This window comes from Thunnus thynnus, chromosome 5 (assembly GCF_963924715.1).
Source record: "Thunnus thynnus chromosome 5, fThuThy2.1, whole genome shotgun sequence".
NCBI classification, from domain to species: domain Eukaryota; kingdom Metazoa; phylum Chordata; class Actinopteri; order Scombriformes; family Scombridae; genus Thunnus; species Thunnus thynnus.
Window position 1 is genome coordinate 6,096,851 of NC_089521.1, and position 18,116 is coordinate 6,114,966.

At 39.6% G+C, this 18,116-nt stretch overlaps 1 protein-coding gene across 4 annotated transcripts in view; it reads left to right on the plus strand.

The window, feature by feature from the left end:
- Window positions 1–715: 715 nt before the first annotated feature.
- The window catches only part of kiaa1549la (KIAA1549-like a), a 103,673-nt gene continuing 86,272 nt past the window's right edge, over window positions 716–18,116 (plus strand). For 2 of the 4 annotated variants that reach the window (XM_067588888.1, XM_067588889.1), the window contains exon 1: window positions 716–1,365. In XM_067588888.1, coding sequence (XP_067444989.1) covers window positions 1,122–1,365 — 244 coding nt within the window. In that variant the 5' untranslated portion in view covers window positions 716–1,121. Of the gene's footprint in view, window positions 1,366–13,241; window positions 13,502–18,116 lie in introns of those variants that run through there. The other 2 variants (XM_067588890.1, XM_067588891.1) reach the window with 2 other exon arrangements.

The window sequence follows — 18,116 nt, forward strand, 5'->3', positions numbered from 1 at the left end:
ATTTACAGAACAAAACAACAAGAGAGAAGAAACTGTGTGTGAGCTCCTTGGTGTTGGTTAGAGGTCAGGCAGCAAAAGGTGCCACTGAAATGACTGTATGTATTTATGTTACAGACATTTTTTGAGTTCAGGCTGGTGTTTGTGCAAGTTTGACCTCAGGATACAGCATAGTCTACAAAAACTACAAAAAATAACATAGTAAATACACCTTAAACAGTCTTTAGCCCTTGTTTAATACAAACTCATATCTTTTGTGGTGACAGCATCATTTAGGTAAGCTGATGGGTAGCTTATTGTTTAGCATCTAATGTGCCAACTACATTATGATAGGCACAGTAGCCTATTCTGTGTTTTCATTGGAGCCCACATATAAACATTTAAGCAGGACACTGAGCCTTTAACAACAAATTAACCACCCTCTAGGTGGCTTCAGTCCTTAATTATTTAACTACATGAGCTCCTTTAGACCTTATGAGATCATGGATGTGTGGATGTGTTTGAATGTATTACAAACAGATTTATCCTGAGGAGCCATTTATGTATAATAGGCTACATTTTGAGGTGCTTCATAACATTTGACTGCTCTTATGTGCTGCAAGAAAACGGTAGGTTGTGCATCTTTAACTTCTAAAGTGTCTTTTTTCAAAAAAAAAAAAAAAAAAAAGTGGTCCGGACTCTCCAGAGGGATTGCAAGAAATAACTGAGGAGGAGTCACAACTCAGAAATATTAAACTTGTGATGAGGAGTCACACGCACGCTATTTAGTTCAACCACACCGTACACTAAATGCACTTCCGAACTACTTTTATTTTGAGGGCGGAATCATCTGTTTTTCCGGCGTTGCAGCCGCGCAATAACGCATCTGCCAGCAGAGATGGAGCGCCTGGTGGTCGCAGTACGCACATCTTGACACACACAGCGCGCGTACACACTGACACAGTGAGACAGGTAAAGGAAAAATAAAACATTGGTGTGTTTTGTCTCCGTCGACCTTCACAGCAACCCCGCAGGCTCATGGAGAGCGGAGCCCTGCTTGTCCGCACCGGGGGCAGGTTGATCGGATGCCTTTCACCACACCAGCGCCGTTAGATGTTTTCCATTCAGGATTAATTGGTTGACCAATGGCTCCCAAACATGCGCTCCTCTCCAGCAGCGGCAGCGGCCCCGGGGTCGGAGGGGTAAATAATAAAGAAGACCCCCGCTCTCTATGTCCGACGGCATGGATCCTGGATGCCGGGATGGTGGCCGTCTGCTCGCCGAGGAACGGGAAGAGGACGCGGGCGCTGGATGGGATGCTGGCCCGGTGGTTTGTGACCATCGGCGCCGTGCTGATGCTGATGATGCAGTGCTCCTTGGCCGCTGACGGTAAGACAGTGATGCTTGCTGTGTTATTATCCAACCTGTAAGAGTGTTCCTGATGGGTTATAACCATATAGCCTAAATAGACCCTAAACAGCATATGACCTGAGCCTGAGCTGCTCTGAATGTTGAAACTACCTTTTCCGTTCAAGCTTGATTGCTTTATTCTGTCATTAATGTTTTTCTTTACTAGCTTAATTAGAGAGAGGTTATTGTGTGGAAGAGTTTCTCAGACTCTGTTAGATGTCAGTGATAACCTGTAAAAACAACCGCTGTGTTGTATAAGCCATGGCAGTCATTTTGATGCGTCTGGAGCTGTTTTGGTGATCTCTGAGGGCTTTGGTGACTCTCTCGTAGCCTACATATTTTCATTTTTCTAACTCATTCTTCTAACTATATTTAAAATGACGTTCCTGTTGTATTTAAGCCATCGGTGTGGTCGCACACAAGCTCTGACCGATGTCACGTCCCCAAACAGGCATCCGGAGCGCACCGTGGACCGCAGCGCTGCGCCGCGCAGCCACAACACTCACCGCGGCAGTCTCTCTCTCTCTCTTTCTCTCTCTCTCTCTCTCTCCCCCTCTGTTTCTTTGCATTAAGCGCGAAACTTTTTATTCATTCATGGAGCATTGAGCCCCGAGGTCGTCAACCTCCAACACATCCATAGGGGACGTTTCATAGCCGGCACAGATAAATAATTGATGATCTCCGTGTCCTCACTGCCATCCGAGGAAAACACAAAAATAGCAGCAGAGACACGTTCACATAATTCCATCATATACTGCTTTATCTACAGCTCTGTAAGAAGACCAGGCATGTATATATAATATACATTATAATATTAATATTGTAATGATAACAAAAGCAGTTTAACCTTAAGGTCAGTTTTAACGTGGTTTATTTAGTTATAATTTCGCTTGGTTTTACGCATTTAACCTCCCAGGAAAGATTAATAATTAATTAATAAGAACTACAGCTATTTATTGCGTCTTAAACGTGAACCTCAGCCAACCTCTAGTTGTCGCTGTTTGTCATTTGCAAGCCATTTTGAGTTTGGATGACGCCTGGCTAGCACTTAGTTAAATTTGCGTTGATTATTTCTCTGCGTACATCACAGGTTCTTGACAATAAATGAATATCGACGCAGTCAGTATACAAATAAATGTCATAAGTACGCACACAAAGTGATCAAACTGACTTTGCATTCAGCACACATTCACAAAATGAAGATGCAGCCCAAATGCGTCCAAGGATCCAATTGTTAAGGCTCACAGAAGCAACCAGCTATTAAAGGGTCAATTAACCCAAATCATATAAAACATACAGTCATGCAGATAGTTCAGGGTTTAGTTTTATTTGCAGAGGTTTGGAGATATTGGCTACTCAGACTTGTGACACCAACTCACGACGTATGTGAATGGAATTTCATTGTCGGCGCCCACAGTCCTGAAGATGACATTTGAAAAACTTAAATGTCAAATGTCCTGTCTCCTTTCAGAAATAATGACTCTGTTTTACTCAGGATAATCTGCTGTGGACAGTTCTAAGAATGAGACGTGGCATTTCTGAAGTTTGTCAAATATTTATTCACATTATCTCCATTAAAATCATCTGATAAAACTACAAAGAATAGAGCAAGTCTCAAGTATTCATTAGCTGTCCCGATACAAATAATGCATGAATACATGAGATAAGTCAATCTCTACCCAAACCAAAGACAAAAAAAGAAAAAAATATAAGAAGCGCTACCTTAAAGACACCTCAGTTTCTTTTCAAGTACCATAGGATACATTGATTACATCATATGTTGTGAATATGTCATGTTTGCTAAGTGATGCTTACTTTATATGAATCTAGTAATCCAGGTTTCTGCATTGTTTGGTGGCACGTGGCTCTCAGAGCTCCATAAAATTGTTCTTCTTGCTATTAAGTCATTAATCTATTAATTTGGAGAAACTTTGACGATCTCAGGAGTTTTTTCTTCCTCTATCCATTGAAATCAAACGTGTATTATTTGTGAAAGAATGCCTTCTTATCTCTACAAATATGATTTGGGGCCAGACAACAATGTATCCCGCCTAAACACACCATGTACAAACACTCAGGACTCCCATGTCTCTTTATAAAATAACAGGCCTTCAATGCCAGCCTTCTAAGTTTCCTAAAATGTAGTAATTAGAGGACAAAACCAGAGCAAATGGCCTCTTTCAGTTTTACACTTACATCACAGGTCTTACTGGCTGCTCTGCTGACTTACTTCTGGTTTAATGTGATAATTATTTAAGCGGTTGACTCGCGAGTGACAGTCAGGATGTCAGAAGAAGACTGTCACTCAGTACCACTTTAGCAACCTCTTATTAACTTTCAGATTCGGAAGTAATGTAATACTGGCTCGTCTTGCTAACACGCATTGCCACTCCTCCGGGTGTCATTTGAGGTTAATAAAGGAAGACTCCGCCCTGTTATAAGCCCAAATTTATTAAATGCATCACTCCTAGTTTAGCGTAGATTTGAGAATGACAGCAAGAATGTAGAATATGGAGAAGATTGCCAAAATATTTGGAAAAAGGCAGTTTATCTGCCCAGCCTCCTGAGTTAAATCTGAGCAAATCGCCCACTCACTCTCAACATATCCTCTTTTATATCATGCTGCTGTGCCACTTAAGAGCGAGCGTTTCCATAGCATGGCTTGGGGAGGTTTGACGTTCTCTCTCTTACCTGGTTACTCAAACACTCAGCTGTTCCAGGTCTTTTTAGAGAGAAAAAATCCCACAGTGTTTTTGTTCTCTCCATCTCCATTTATAACAAAAAAAGATGTTTTGTAGGCTGATGTGATGCCTTGATGGTGTGTGTGTGTTTGTGTATGTGTGAGTATTTGTGTCTGCAGGCACATACAGTACGTGTGTGTGTGTGTGTGTAGGTGTTTTCTTTAATAGGTCTACAGAGATCTTCATCCTCAGTCAATAGCTGAGATCTATTGGTCTGTGTTACCATGGGAACGGATGTGCAGCTAGTACTTTTCTCACTGTGTGTCTGTGTTTGTCAGTCAGGGATTGAAATAACATCTGAGTAAGTGCCAGGTTAGAGTCTTGTTGCCTAATAATCAGCGTCAGATGACACACCAGTGGAGATGAAACGCTCTCTCTAAAGCACTGGGAGATCTGTTGGGTTTGAAGTGAACTCAAACCTTCTGCTTCCAACATCCGGTTTTCTGGTCATCTCTGAGTCACTCGCTACATACAGCAGTTGTTTTGATACAATTACACATCATTTGTATATGTGACCTTTTCTTTTTTTTTTTTTACCTCATTCTTTAATAGACATATTTTACAAACAGTTCAAGGTAAGCTGGCAGCATGACAGCATTTCTTCCCGTTATTTAGATGAAGTGGTACTGTCCAGAGGGATCTGGGGAACAAAGGAAGATTTAGAGATTGGGCTGCAGCCAGTGACTAATTTTTTTAGAATTAACATGAGCAAGTGGCAAGATGATAGACTGTCTTAGGGGAATAACAATATCTCATAGCCTTTCTCTTGATATCTTAGTAGTCTAATTGTTAAGTTGCTAAGAGACCACAGATCACATACATATAATGACATACATGAAACAATCACTGCAGTACTGGCGACTATATATATATTACATCTGATTACATCTGAAGGCTCATCTGAAATTTTTTGATACTATTGCCAATACGATACCTGAGTTTTGGTACTGATTCCAAAGCAACACTTTTTTAAATGTTGAGTAATATTCAAATTTTCATTTAACAAAGAAGCCAAACTTCTCAATTGTCAAATGTGTCTAAACACACAGAGTCAGCCCCAGTCTAAAATTGGCTAAAATTATGATTGAAGTCAGGAATTATCTGATCTACAAACAACTTAACATGATATTAAATATAAATGTGAAAAAATGTGAATTCATTTATCAATTTGGAGACTTGTCGCTGGATTTAGCATGTCATCAGGGGACTTCTTCGGATGGCTTTTCACAAAAGACACCTAGCAACCAATCTAGCTACTTTTTCCCATCATGGGCACCATTGTTAAATTGTCAGTTCACAAAAAGTTCAATAAAAACACATTTTCTCATGTACCTCTGGTGGTATTTGGCCATGCAGATAGTGCAAACTTGTTAGCTTAGCTTGTTTACTAATGGGACAGTAACTTCAGTTTGGTCCAAAGATGTATTTGTACCATCAACTCCAGTCTCATAACTCTTTGCAAACCACTGCTCTTTTATGGAACAGTTAGAGGAGGTTAAATAAAAGTGAATGGTGTAACACAGCTAATAAGCTACGATAGCTTCCTCCATTTTGGATTCTGCAGCTCTTCATCAGCTCAAAGGTCAGCACTGTCAAGATGGCTTACTATTGGTTAATGGCGTGAATTTGTGGGTCAAAGCTCACCAAAGTTGAAGTTGACTCAAAAAATCCATATAATCCATATCAACATTTTAAACTCAGGTGAGATCTCTCAAGTGGCAGAACAAAAGGAGGAACAGACTCTACTCGCTTCCTTTACTGAGGGTGATGACAGCCAGAACCAAAAGTCCACAGAATTCACATATTAGACGAGCACTCACAATTTTTTTTCTAACATTTCACTTTTCATTAAATGAGCGTCAACAGTCGACTTTACACGTGGACGTTTTAGTCTCTGCCTTACTCAGCGTGTGTGTGGGAGGTGTGTCGCTGCTCTGTTTTAGTGTTTAAAAAAAGCAACACTGATTGCTGTGATGCAGGTGCTGTAATTAAAGGTTAATGTTTTCAAGGTCATAAATGATGCACTAATTGATGATTTTCATTAAATCTAGAGGGATGCTGCATCCTCATAGTGACTGTGTATGAGACAACGTGTTTCCTTATTTTCTTGGTCTTAAACGAAGGAATCAGACAAACCCTCTGGAGTCTAATAGCCTGGGTGGGACTGTGAGGAATTGAATAGCTGGCCACAGAGTCATTGATAAATCCTTTGCTGTTCATCATTTATCTGTTGTCATCAATTAAAGTGATCGATTGTGCTGATTAGGTACAGTACAGCCTGGCTCCTCTCTGTCTCTTGTGGTTTCTGAGAGCGGAAGAGTTGGCTGAGGATCAGAGGGTCTGCGCTCACACAATCTGATTAAAAGTTTAGTGTCTGTAACTGGGAAAAGTTTCTTGTGATGCATCTATCCAGAAGAGAAGCAATGTTACAATGAATATTGTTACAAAGAACAGAAATGTTATAAGCATGAGAGCAGGTATTCAGTCAGATTCAGATGCTTATTTAGGTTGATTTTGAATGTGATATAAAACTTAAAGAAAAGACTGGTATTGAGATGGTGTTTCATGCATGCTGCTACTCTAGCAACATACAAGCACACACATATCTTGTATCAGTGAGCTTGATGAGATCAGGATGCATAGCTGTCAAATTGTTAAAGCTGATCAGGAAACAAAACTGTGTAACAACCAACATAACATACCTAATTTGGGTTTGCACTGAATTTTCAAAAGGATAAAATCTACGCATGTTCATCTTTGCAGAGCTTTATTAAATGTGAAAGGAGAATGACTTACCTGCATACGTCAATTTTAGCAAATTTTACTCATAATTGTGGTTTTGTGGTGCACTTAGGCACCGAGCTCGTATTTAATGCATGGGGACTGTCAGATGCGATAACTCTGACAACTTTGATGATGGTTGACAGATGAGAACACTTGCTGTGCTACAACCTCCTTTATTTGATGTCAACTACTTGGTTTCATAAGGATTCTCACTCACACATGATCACTCAGTTCATTGGTTTAGAAACTCTGACAAATTGAATGAATGGCAGCACACGCTCCGCTGTGTCCTCTTCAGCACTGAAGTAAATAACATTTACAAGATCCAATCCAAAAGGTTCCCGAAGCCGCAGTTCACTTCTGCTCAATTTATTTTGTGTCACAGCACGTCTCAGAAGATGTATTAAGAAGGCTTTGCCACCAAACTTTGGCAAATGAAGCACAGTGCTGCGGCAAGTTTGGTAAAAGCTCAGTGATGTTTTTCAGCTCATGATGGTGGCAACAGTTGTGATACGTACAATAGTGTGCTATGAGATGCCAAGTTGCTGTGAGGCAAACACAAAAATCAGGACCCCTTACCCAAGAAAACTAAACAGAAAATTTGAAGATTGACATCTAGAACGTGGTGCTTATCTTTAGTTCAACCATTATTTTACTCGTTGTATTAGCCTAAAGGATAGGTTCAAGTCTTTAAACAATACTCACATTGTTTTGGTTGCTATAATAATTTCTCGTCTCCATCATCATGATGATCTGTCTGGTCAATATGAAACTACCACAGTTTGCTTAGTTTATAAAGACTGGAGGCAGAGGGAAAGAGTACATGGTCCAGTACATAACTCCCCGTACAACCACAACTTTCGTTGTTTACACTTCAGTTTTTGTACAGTATAGTACAGCTATAGCCAGTAGATGATGCCTTAGCTTAGCATAATAACTTGAAACAGGGGCAAACAGCTAGCCTTTAGTTTCTTTTGTACGGATTAAACAAATTAGATGTAACGCGGTATCAACAGCAAGAAAGTGAATAAGCATATCACCCAAAATGTCAAACTGTTCCTTTACCACAAGCATTAAGTCATAATCCCAAATGATCTACAGTTTGATTGATAAAATTCATGAATTTATTATTACATTGATCAAAATAAATAAATAAGGCTGAAAGATTAATACTTTTTTCATACTAAAATGTTCATAAACACCATATACATTCGACATGTCAATCATATGGCCTTATCATCACTTTTTAAAGTTTAATCTTTGCTAACATAGCATGTATCATTGGTTTAATGGTCAACAATATTCTGTGAGTCATCTGTGGCTCTTGTTAGGCTGTGTGAACTGATTTAGAACAGTTTTGATTACAGCTATATTGGTAGTGTATCTATGCAGTATATGACTTTGATAGACACCTGAGACCAATTAGAAGAGAGCATTGTCGCTGACCTTGTAAAAAATCCATAGAGATCCATCATCTATGGTCATTCCATGGAACTCCCCATAGTTGTAACCACTTGTCTTCCTGAGATGCTGAACCATGAACATGGACTATCAACACTATTTCCTGAAAAGTTGCATGTTGTATCTTTAATTCATGCCAGCTGCTCACACTCAGACCTCAGCTGTCCCTCTTTGCACACTGTATCACACTGTAGCCACGCTCCCCTTTTTTCCTTTGTCTGAAGAGCTGAGGTGATCAGAGGTGTGCAGTACATCTAAGAGGATTCTGGCTGGAATCAGTACAAGATCCTGTATGTGGTCCCAGAGGAGGGAGGGGGGCCCGAGCACTGCATCATCCCCGCACATGTTCCCAGCATTAAAGCAGCAGAGGCTCGTTTTGCATCTCTCTGCTTGGCTGCACTCCGCTCTGTACTTCTCTGTGCTGCTCTGATTATGCACTGCTGGGGCTCTTCACACCAACAAGGGAAAAAAGAGAAATCGGATGGAAGTTTGGATTATATGCGCGATACAAATTCAAACCAGAACCATGAGACTATTCAGACCATGGAGACTTAATTACATACTGCCCACCAATAACAGTATAATGTGCTGCAAGAAAGAGAGGTGCCATTTTTTTGCCAAACAGCTCCATTTTCTCATAGCGTTGTCAATCTTCTTTGCAATATTTGTCTTTTATGATACATTTGTACCTCAGAGACTCTTCTTCACTGCAGGTAGACTGTGTAATGATGCCTGCTGTCATGCTAAACGCCTCTTCTGGCAGCGCTGTCATTCCTCTCTCTGTTGCCAGGCAGAAACACGGAGAGGCAGCTTTATTAAGTCTTACGAGGAAGCACTAATGAACCGATATGATTGACACAACTGTGTTTGAGTTACGGTTCTCTCTCTTAAGCCACAACGTGATTGTGAGCGAGCTTCACGGAGCTAAACGTCTCTGACAGAAAGTGTTTATCTGAGCCGGGGTACACCTCAGCCTTTTACCCTCTATCATACATAATAGCAGGAAGACACACACACACACACATTCAACGCAACCCTCAACATAACAGACAGCTCCTTTCTGCTGCACTCCGAGTTAATAATCTATTTCTGGAATATGTGTGTACGTGCGTGTGTGTAAATTTGAGTGGGGAAGATTGAGAGAGACTCAAAGACAGAGATGGAATGAGAGAGAGAGAGAGAGAGAGAGAGAGGTTTTCATATGCAGATCATAAATATTTCTCCAGCTTGTACATTAAATACATTATGCATGGCAGGGCCCTGCTACAAATCATATGAGTAGGCAGAAGCTCTTTTGGATAAATTGATTTTATAATCCCAATTAGCCACACTTTGTTTTTTTTTTTACTAATCTGTGGGGGCTGTGTGTGAGAAGTTGTGTGTTTCATCATCGGTGTGTTTGAGAAACGGTTAATTATTTTCCGCCAGTCTCACGTGAGAAGCGCTTTGATGTACAAAGCATCTTTACATGAGAACACTTCTCATGTTCAAAGCTCATTCGTGTGTGCACTCGGTACACAATATGGAGTCTGCTCAGTGTCATGCAATGCGGGATGTGAAGTGTGTACGTCTTAATGTGTCTGTAGGGATCTGCAGGAATGTGTGGGTGTTTAGCTCGTTGCGGTAAACCTGAGACATCTGTGTGTGCACACAGAATACATATCACGCTCCCCTCCAGATGTAATGTACTATAGAAAAGGTGCCGCGTTTTAATTACCATGTGTACTGACCAATGAATCTCTGCATTGCGTGTAATAAGGGAAACTATGGAAACTTAAAGGGTCAATTCATGCAGATCACATACACGGAAACTATATTTTCTCACTGAGCCCTAGTGATATCTGGCCCTGCATGTAATTTGGGGTTTATTTGCAAAGGTTTTATTTGATCTTTACCAATTGTGTGTGTGCTAAAAATGAATTTACACAGAGGAAGAAAAAAAGGTGTAGCTACACCTCAAAATGACAGTGTTTTACTTCACAAATGATTTGTGTTGTCAGGACTTTGTCTGGATTATTGATACAGGAGTGTTTTAAGCCATCAGCTGAACAGAAGATGATCTGCAGTCAGATTTCAGGGACTAAATTAAAGAGTGAATTATAGACTTTTTAAACCCCGGTGGAACATTTGATCCTTCAGTTAATCTAAAAACTTGAAAATGAACAGATTTGGAAATACATCGCTCTTACACAAAGACAATTTTTCATCCAATTGTTTATTGTCTACCCCTTTATTTATTTTAGATACATTTCCTCTTAAACCGGACCACCAGGTGCATTCAGTAGCTGTGCTGGAGCTGCATATCACATGATGTAATGAAATCGCAGGGCTGCCAGCTCTCACGCATTGACCGTGAGACTCATGCAATCAACACTTTTCACATGCAGTGAAAAATAAATTCATAACTACTAATGTTGCGGCACGAAAAGAAGACACTGACAGCGTCTCTCCTCTTGCACCGTGTGCCGTGCACACGCGGGCAGGAGTGAGAGTAAGTTACTTTGGTAACAGGGACGCTCTGTGTCTCTGTTGATCTGAAACTTTCACACGATACTGTTCTTAATGCATTCTTGGTTTTCACAGCACCCTCAGTCTAACTAATATAGTGCAGGTGGCTGTTTCTTGACTTAATCCAAAAGGTTAGGTGGTGTAGAAATCCACAAAATTTGGTTTGAATCACAATATTTTTTCTGAGGGAGGACCATTTAGCTAATGGAAATTTCAATTCCATTTAGCAGCTTCAGTTTCAGGGTTCTTCTGTGCTGATCACACTGTCATGACTTACTGGGATGCTTGAATGGAACAGAGCCATCGTTAAGGTTATTAACACCAGTGCTTTTCCTACTGTGGCAAGTTAAAGTGTCTGCTGTGAGAAAAGGCCTATTAGTACACAAAGTGAGGTCACCTCTTGAGCAGAGGTCTAATCATCCAATAACTCAAAACACCTGTGTGTGTGTGTGTGTGCGTGTGTGTGCAGGGTCTTTATGACAGTCAGATGGGGTTTTAAATGTGTAAGAAGTAGGAGAATTTTATGAATCCACAAAAAGGAGAATTTTTGATCCTTCAGTTAATCTGAAAACTTAAAAATCACCAAATATGAAGATAGTTTTTAAAGGACAATACATTTCCATCACCATTGATTCATTTTATATACATGTCCTCTAAACTTTGTTGTTTGTTCATAGCTCTGACTGCTATACATGCCTCACCCCCGTACAGAGATGAATTGCTCATGTTTGTCCTGACCTGTATTGATTACTATTATTATTATTTGTCCAAAGTCATTGCATGAACTAATGTCATCTCTGAATTAAACCATTGACTAGTATCTTTTCATGAGTTTAGAAAATGTTGACATGTTGCCAATGCAAATGTTAACAAAAGATACTTGAACATATACTGTTATGGACAGAGTGTGCAGTCACTATACACAAACATTTGTTCTTTATCTTTTCATTCCTGCATGTAAGATTCACTCTGTTAGCAGCACCTTGAAAACACCAAGAAATATAATAGATGGAAGGAACAATTGAGAACATTTAGGTGATGATCCAAATGTGAAGTGTCAGTCATTATGTTATAACTGAAATGAAACTAACGGAAATTTGTTGCCTGATCCTATTAGCGACTTTTCAAGGTCAGGAAATCAATTTTATGACTGCAAGCTGATAGAATTGTTCAGCGTTGGCAGAGGTTTGTGCTTTTAGGAGTTCTGCCTAGTTGCATGACTGAATTGACAAAAAAAAAAAAAAAGGTTTTGGTGTGACCCCATCATAAAATGATCTCATAAGGTGGTGAACCCCTGTACAGGCAACAAATAATAATCTCCCCCCTGATGGAGAGCACATACTGTCCCTGGTAATGACAACTGCAGAGATGAAGTGTCAACCCTGAAATTGGAAATTTCCCTCCGGAGGGATGTCGGAGGGGACGTGCAGGGCCCGAACGACAGCAGGTGTCACACCAGTAACACGGTTTCATTTGATTTTTGATTTCTGATTGGTTAAATATGAAGTGAAGAGGCAGGAAATATCAAATGTGGAGAAGACTGACAGTGTGGGGGAAAAAACAGAAAAAGGGAGTGACAGAAGCTGATTTCCTGACTCAACTAAGCTTTTGCAGAAAATATAACAGAAGTGTGACACTCACTCAACTACAGTAACGTCATCATCGTCACCATTATTAGCACTATTGTCATCATCAACGCTGTAATTGCTGTATTCATTCAAAGACATGAAAACCAAATATTTCAGTCATATACAATAGGTAGAAGGTGAAGAAAGGCTCAATCCTTCTTCTCCATTCCTGGATTTTACTATTCATGCAATTTGGCCTTAATTGAAGCTTATCACCTGCAGGAGTGGACTTTATTATAAGGCAAGGTAGGCAACTGCCTGGGGCCCCCAACTAAAAGGGGCCCTAAACAGCTATGGATTTATTATAATGGTTAAATATGAAACATATAAAACGGTGTGACTATTCTAAGTCATTAAACCTGAAATAACGAAGAAAAGGGCACCAAAACCCTTAAAAATATTCATGTTAATATACGATTCCCCCACGCTGTACAGATTAATGGACTATTCCTTCACTGCAGCATGCCTCTCTATAGGGATGAAGAAACTCCTCCAGGTAACGTGCAATCCAACACAAAGTCAAACAGTGAAACAGTTGTTACAGAGAGCGTTTCAAAAGAAAAAAGAGGAAAAGTAAAGCAATTATTGTAAAAACTGTTACTCCTCCTGAAACAACTAGCAGGACCACAGTTACTATTCCTGTTGCATCGACTCACTTGTAAGATGATGGGAGCCCCCTAATTAAACACTTTAATTTATGTAGCTACTGCAGGGTAGTTTAATCTATAATGATGCATAATATTTTATCACTTCAACGCACTATATGTAATTTCAGCCGCTAGGGGTCTCTCAATCAAAACAATAACAAAAGACGGAGTGTGATGACGGTGTGAAGTAGCAAGGGATCATGGGAGTTGTTGTCTTCGTTGTTAAATAACCAGCTTCACCAGGATAGGATTACTCCAGTGTTAATCATTCGGGATGTTTTTGCCGGAGCCGAATTACCTGCAGAGGTCTCCTTCTCTCTAGAAGAAACGGACCCGGAGATTACAGGTAAAAACACTAAATAAAGCTGTTTCACCTAAAAAATTAGTGTTTCTCCCACGATGTACGGCGACCACCGGACATCCGGTACAGGCTGTTAGCCGAGCTGCTGCTAACACTTGTTCGGTTTATTTCTCTTATAACTTTAGATCCAGACGTTCGGCCGGTTTCTCCCGGGAGCCGAATTATCCGCAGAGGTCTCCTCCTCTCCAAAAACAAACGTACACGCAGATTAAAATCGTTGAAAATACAAATTAAAACTGTTTCACATATTTCTCCAACGATGTTTGATGACCACCGGACTTCCTGGAGGTGCTGTTAGCCGAGCTGCTGCTAACGTTTGCCTAGTTTATTTATCTGATAACTTAAAATCCAGACGTCCAATGACTAAAATCCTTCTTCCGGCTAAAAGATATAGTTAAAAGCGACCTAAATTTATCATGAAAATATGGCTTAAAACTGAATAAAGTCCATTTCTGTGGAACAACCACAACACCTCTGTATTATCTTGTATGTGTGTAAGTTACTCTTTGGTAGACGCCATTGTAGCGGACAAACACAGCGCCGCCGTATGCATCTTGTGCGTGTTTACTCTTTGGTGGAGGAGGTATGAGGCCATTGACATGCGACCAAATGAAACGGTCCGTTACTTTGATTAAATTACAGATTTCTCTGGGTTTGAAAATTGTTGGAAACATTTGGGATAATGTAAGTACACAACTCAACAAAATATATAACATAGGTCTAGTTGTTCTTAGACATTTTAATGTGGAATAATTACATATTATACCTTTCAGATATTTTGTATCAAAATTATTCATCCTTAAATGTAGTGGAGTACCAATATAAAGTAGCATAAGGAATATAATATTCAAGTAGCCTCAAGTATAAGTAGCCTACCTCAGGTGAGTAAATGACTGCAGTTATGGAAACCATCAACCTCCTTAATGCCATATGGTGAAAAGTAACCAAGTGCATTTACTCTAATATTATTCTTACAGTTCTGAGGTACATGTACTTTACTTTAATATTTCCATGTTATGCAACTGTATACTTCTGCTCCACTTCTACTAGGATGATTCAGTTCCTTCTGTTTCAGGGGGAAACACTGTACTTGTCATTCTACTACATTTATCTGACTGCTTGTTACTGGTTACTTTACAGATTAAGATTTTACACACAAAATATACAATCAACAGAGAAAATATGATGATTTATGATTGATTAAACTAGCCAGCAGTATATAAAGCAGCTAAAATGAGCTCTGACATGACCAGACATTAAGTAAATATAAGTACATTGTACTAATACTTCTGCACTTTACCTAAGTACATTTTTGAATGCAGGACTTTTACTTTTAACAAAGTATTGTTAGTGTGGTATTAATAGTTTAAAGATTTAAGTACTTTGTCTACGACCGCCAATACAGACATTCGTAATTAGAGAAAGGTTGAAAATAAAGCGCGAAGGGGCCCCATGACTGAGTTTGCCAAGGGCCCCCAAATCACTAAATCCAACCCTGATTGCCTGTAACAACAGAGTTTTCTCTGAAAGTGATTTTTTTGTCATACTCGTGTCTTTCAGCCTCAGGACCTGTAAATGAGAAGATTTAGATTTAGATTTTTTTTTACTGTCACTGAAATGAAATAAAAATGAGGAGGACTGCTTTTGTCTGAAACCCTTGCTGTTCTTGTAAGGCTTTTATATAGTCAGACCGATGCTGGAGTGCGCCTTCAAAAGCCTCCGTGTTTTTGTGCCGAGACTCACTCCGCCATGCTGTCTTCGACGTGTGTTTGTATCTTTCATTCGAGCCTAATCTCAAGTTGTTCCACTATTCAATTGAAAATCAGCTGCTTAGAAAATCTTCCAGGACACAGAGGATGCAACCCAACGTGTGTTGACTGCGAGAAAAGTCAATTTGTTCAGATGAAACTTGTCCTGTGGAGGCTTTTTGCTAGATGTTGATGAGTTACTCGTACCCACAGGAGGTTGTTTCAGCCTCCAAACAGGCCGACAGACAGGCGGCAGGGATTTATTTCTACTGTAGCATCTGAAAAAGGAAGAGAGGGGAGAGGGAAAGAAAGCTGGAGACAGAATGAAAATTTAATCAGCCCTTGCTTCTTAAGGGCTGACTTGGAGAGAGAAGGATTTATAGCTGCTTGGCCTCCTCTCCTTCAACTCGCCATGTATCACTGCAGTTGCTCACCTGCCTCCTTCACTCCATCATTCACTCACTGCTCTGTGTGTGTGTGTGTATGTGCCTGTCTGTCATAGTGTCTTTCCACTAGTGTGTTTGATATGTAATGTTGACTTCACAGTTGTGTGTGTAAGAACCACATTTTTCCCTGTTTAAGCGTGCCAGTCAGTCCTGTAGTTGCTGTGATTGTTGACTAACTCACAGGGGATAGGTGGCGGCATAGAATGACAACTCAGAGGTTAATTCTATTTATTACAACCTGGCTTTTAGTTTTGTGTATTTGACCATCACTGGTGAGTAGAATGTTATCACTACTGATGACCAAAACTACAAAAATAAGACCCAAGTTGTAATAAAACAGTCTTAAACCAATAGTCAGTCCTGCCTCAGTGTAAAAATGTATTTCATAAATTTATCTGAAGCTAGTCTTTGTGTTTTCTTGGAGCTGCAGTGGACGGATAGTAACAAAAAAAGGGAAATTTGTGCTGTAACTCTGGAAGATATCTACTTGATTTGACTCATTCAGACAGCTGAAGCCTCATATTAGCTTCACATAAACATTTGAGTATTTTTTTTTCACAGAATGTGGATTTTATTCCCCATCACTTATATTGAAAGACCATTAGCAATCATCAGAACCATCTTTATTGGCCAAGTATGTTTACACATATAAGGAATTTGATTCGGTTTAGTGGCTCTCAATGTACTGATACAGAATTACAACACAACAATCTTCAGAAATATACACAAGGAATGAACATGTACAACTGTAAACAGGATACAAATAGTGCAAAGAAGTGAAGAGTGCAGGAAGTGCTGAGATAAATATTAAATGGTAAAAAAATATGATGTTACTTTATATACATATAGTAGGTGGTTATGTACAGTATATGCTGCCTGTTCAGATATACAGTAAAGGAATCTTTTAATAGCCAGTATGAACAGGAGGAATGACTACAGCAAGATACCTGTTTTAATGATCATATGGGAACCTGACTGTTGTTTTAAGACAGACTTGAATAAATGTGAACCTGTCCTTTAATCTCCAAAGGGGAAACTAGTTCACCCTTGCACAGACAAACAACAAAGATACAGACATCAAACCGGTCACAGCAGACAACATATGAAAGATATTCTGCCACAACAGTGGCAACATTAACACACACTAACATGTTCCAATGACATTGGTGTTACTCAGGAGTGGGCGTAGACACTGAATAAAAAACACTAAAATGTTAATACAATTAATTATTTGGTATAAAAAAGACAACTGTAATGCACCTAAAAATGAAAGCAATAAAACAGGTGATATATATGAACGATGAACATGCTTCATGTTCAAATAAAAAAAGTTGAGGCTCACAAAACTCATCTGAATGTGATGATATAACAGCTGCAGAATGGTGGTATTAGCCTGAAATTAACTTGCTATTTCCACCAGATAAGCTGATGTTTAATGCAGTATTTCTCTTCTGTTGCATGGTGATCTTTGAAATATTCTCTTTGCTCATGTTTGATGGGAATATGAAGATTCCTATAAACAGCTTATCCTGAGTTTGACCTCAGCCAGGATTTTGGTTATTATCCTGCACACTCAGTGTATGTAAATAGCAGCTAAATCTAAGTGCCTTCAAAACCGGGGTAATTCAGGCCGCAGAATGTTTGGACTGCAGATGAATAATTACATCGTGTTTAAATGACAGCCGAATCATTTAAAAAAAAAAACTAAAAAAAAAGTAATACATTCCTCTACATGCATTTTAAGCCACTTCATTCGTGGTTAAAATCAAAGTCCTGCAATCAGTGACAATTAAGTGAATCAGTTTCCACGTGGTAGCTTATTTTCCTCCTTGTTGTGTAAACGGAACAATTGCTTTCAATGAGGAAGCTAATTATTCCCCTCGGGTAAATCAAAGTCAACCGGCATGGTCCTGACCTCCCTGCACACTCTGATGTCTATTTAGCAGCCCTGACAAAAAAAAAAAAAAAAAAAAAATCTACATAAAATATTCATAACTGTGCATAATCAGACATGCTGTTCAAGACCTAGTAAAGGTGTTAGCAAGCTGTAAGCTGCCCGTGCACTCAACAACAACCCAGATTAGATTCTGTGTTTGTGAGAGGGACATGTGAAAAACACCAGTGCACCCGTCGGTTCAGATGGCTGTATGAAATTCACTGTGAAGATCAGAGGTAGTTTGCTGCAGCGGCATTATGAGGCGAGGGCCTGACTTAAAGCACCGAGAGCCTTAAGATGAAAGGTGAAAACAGCGGAGCGCGGTGTCTCTGGTTTATAGTTTTTATACTTAAGGATTGAAGTAAAGTGCTGTCGCTGAGCTCTGCGGTGAAATCGCTTTTTTTTTTTTTTCTTTTCCAGAGACTTTAGAAGCCTGTGATGTCTTCTTAACTGGCACAAACTGTCGGTGA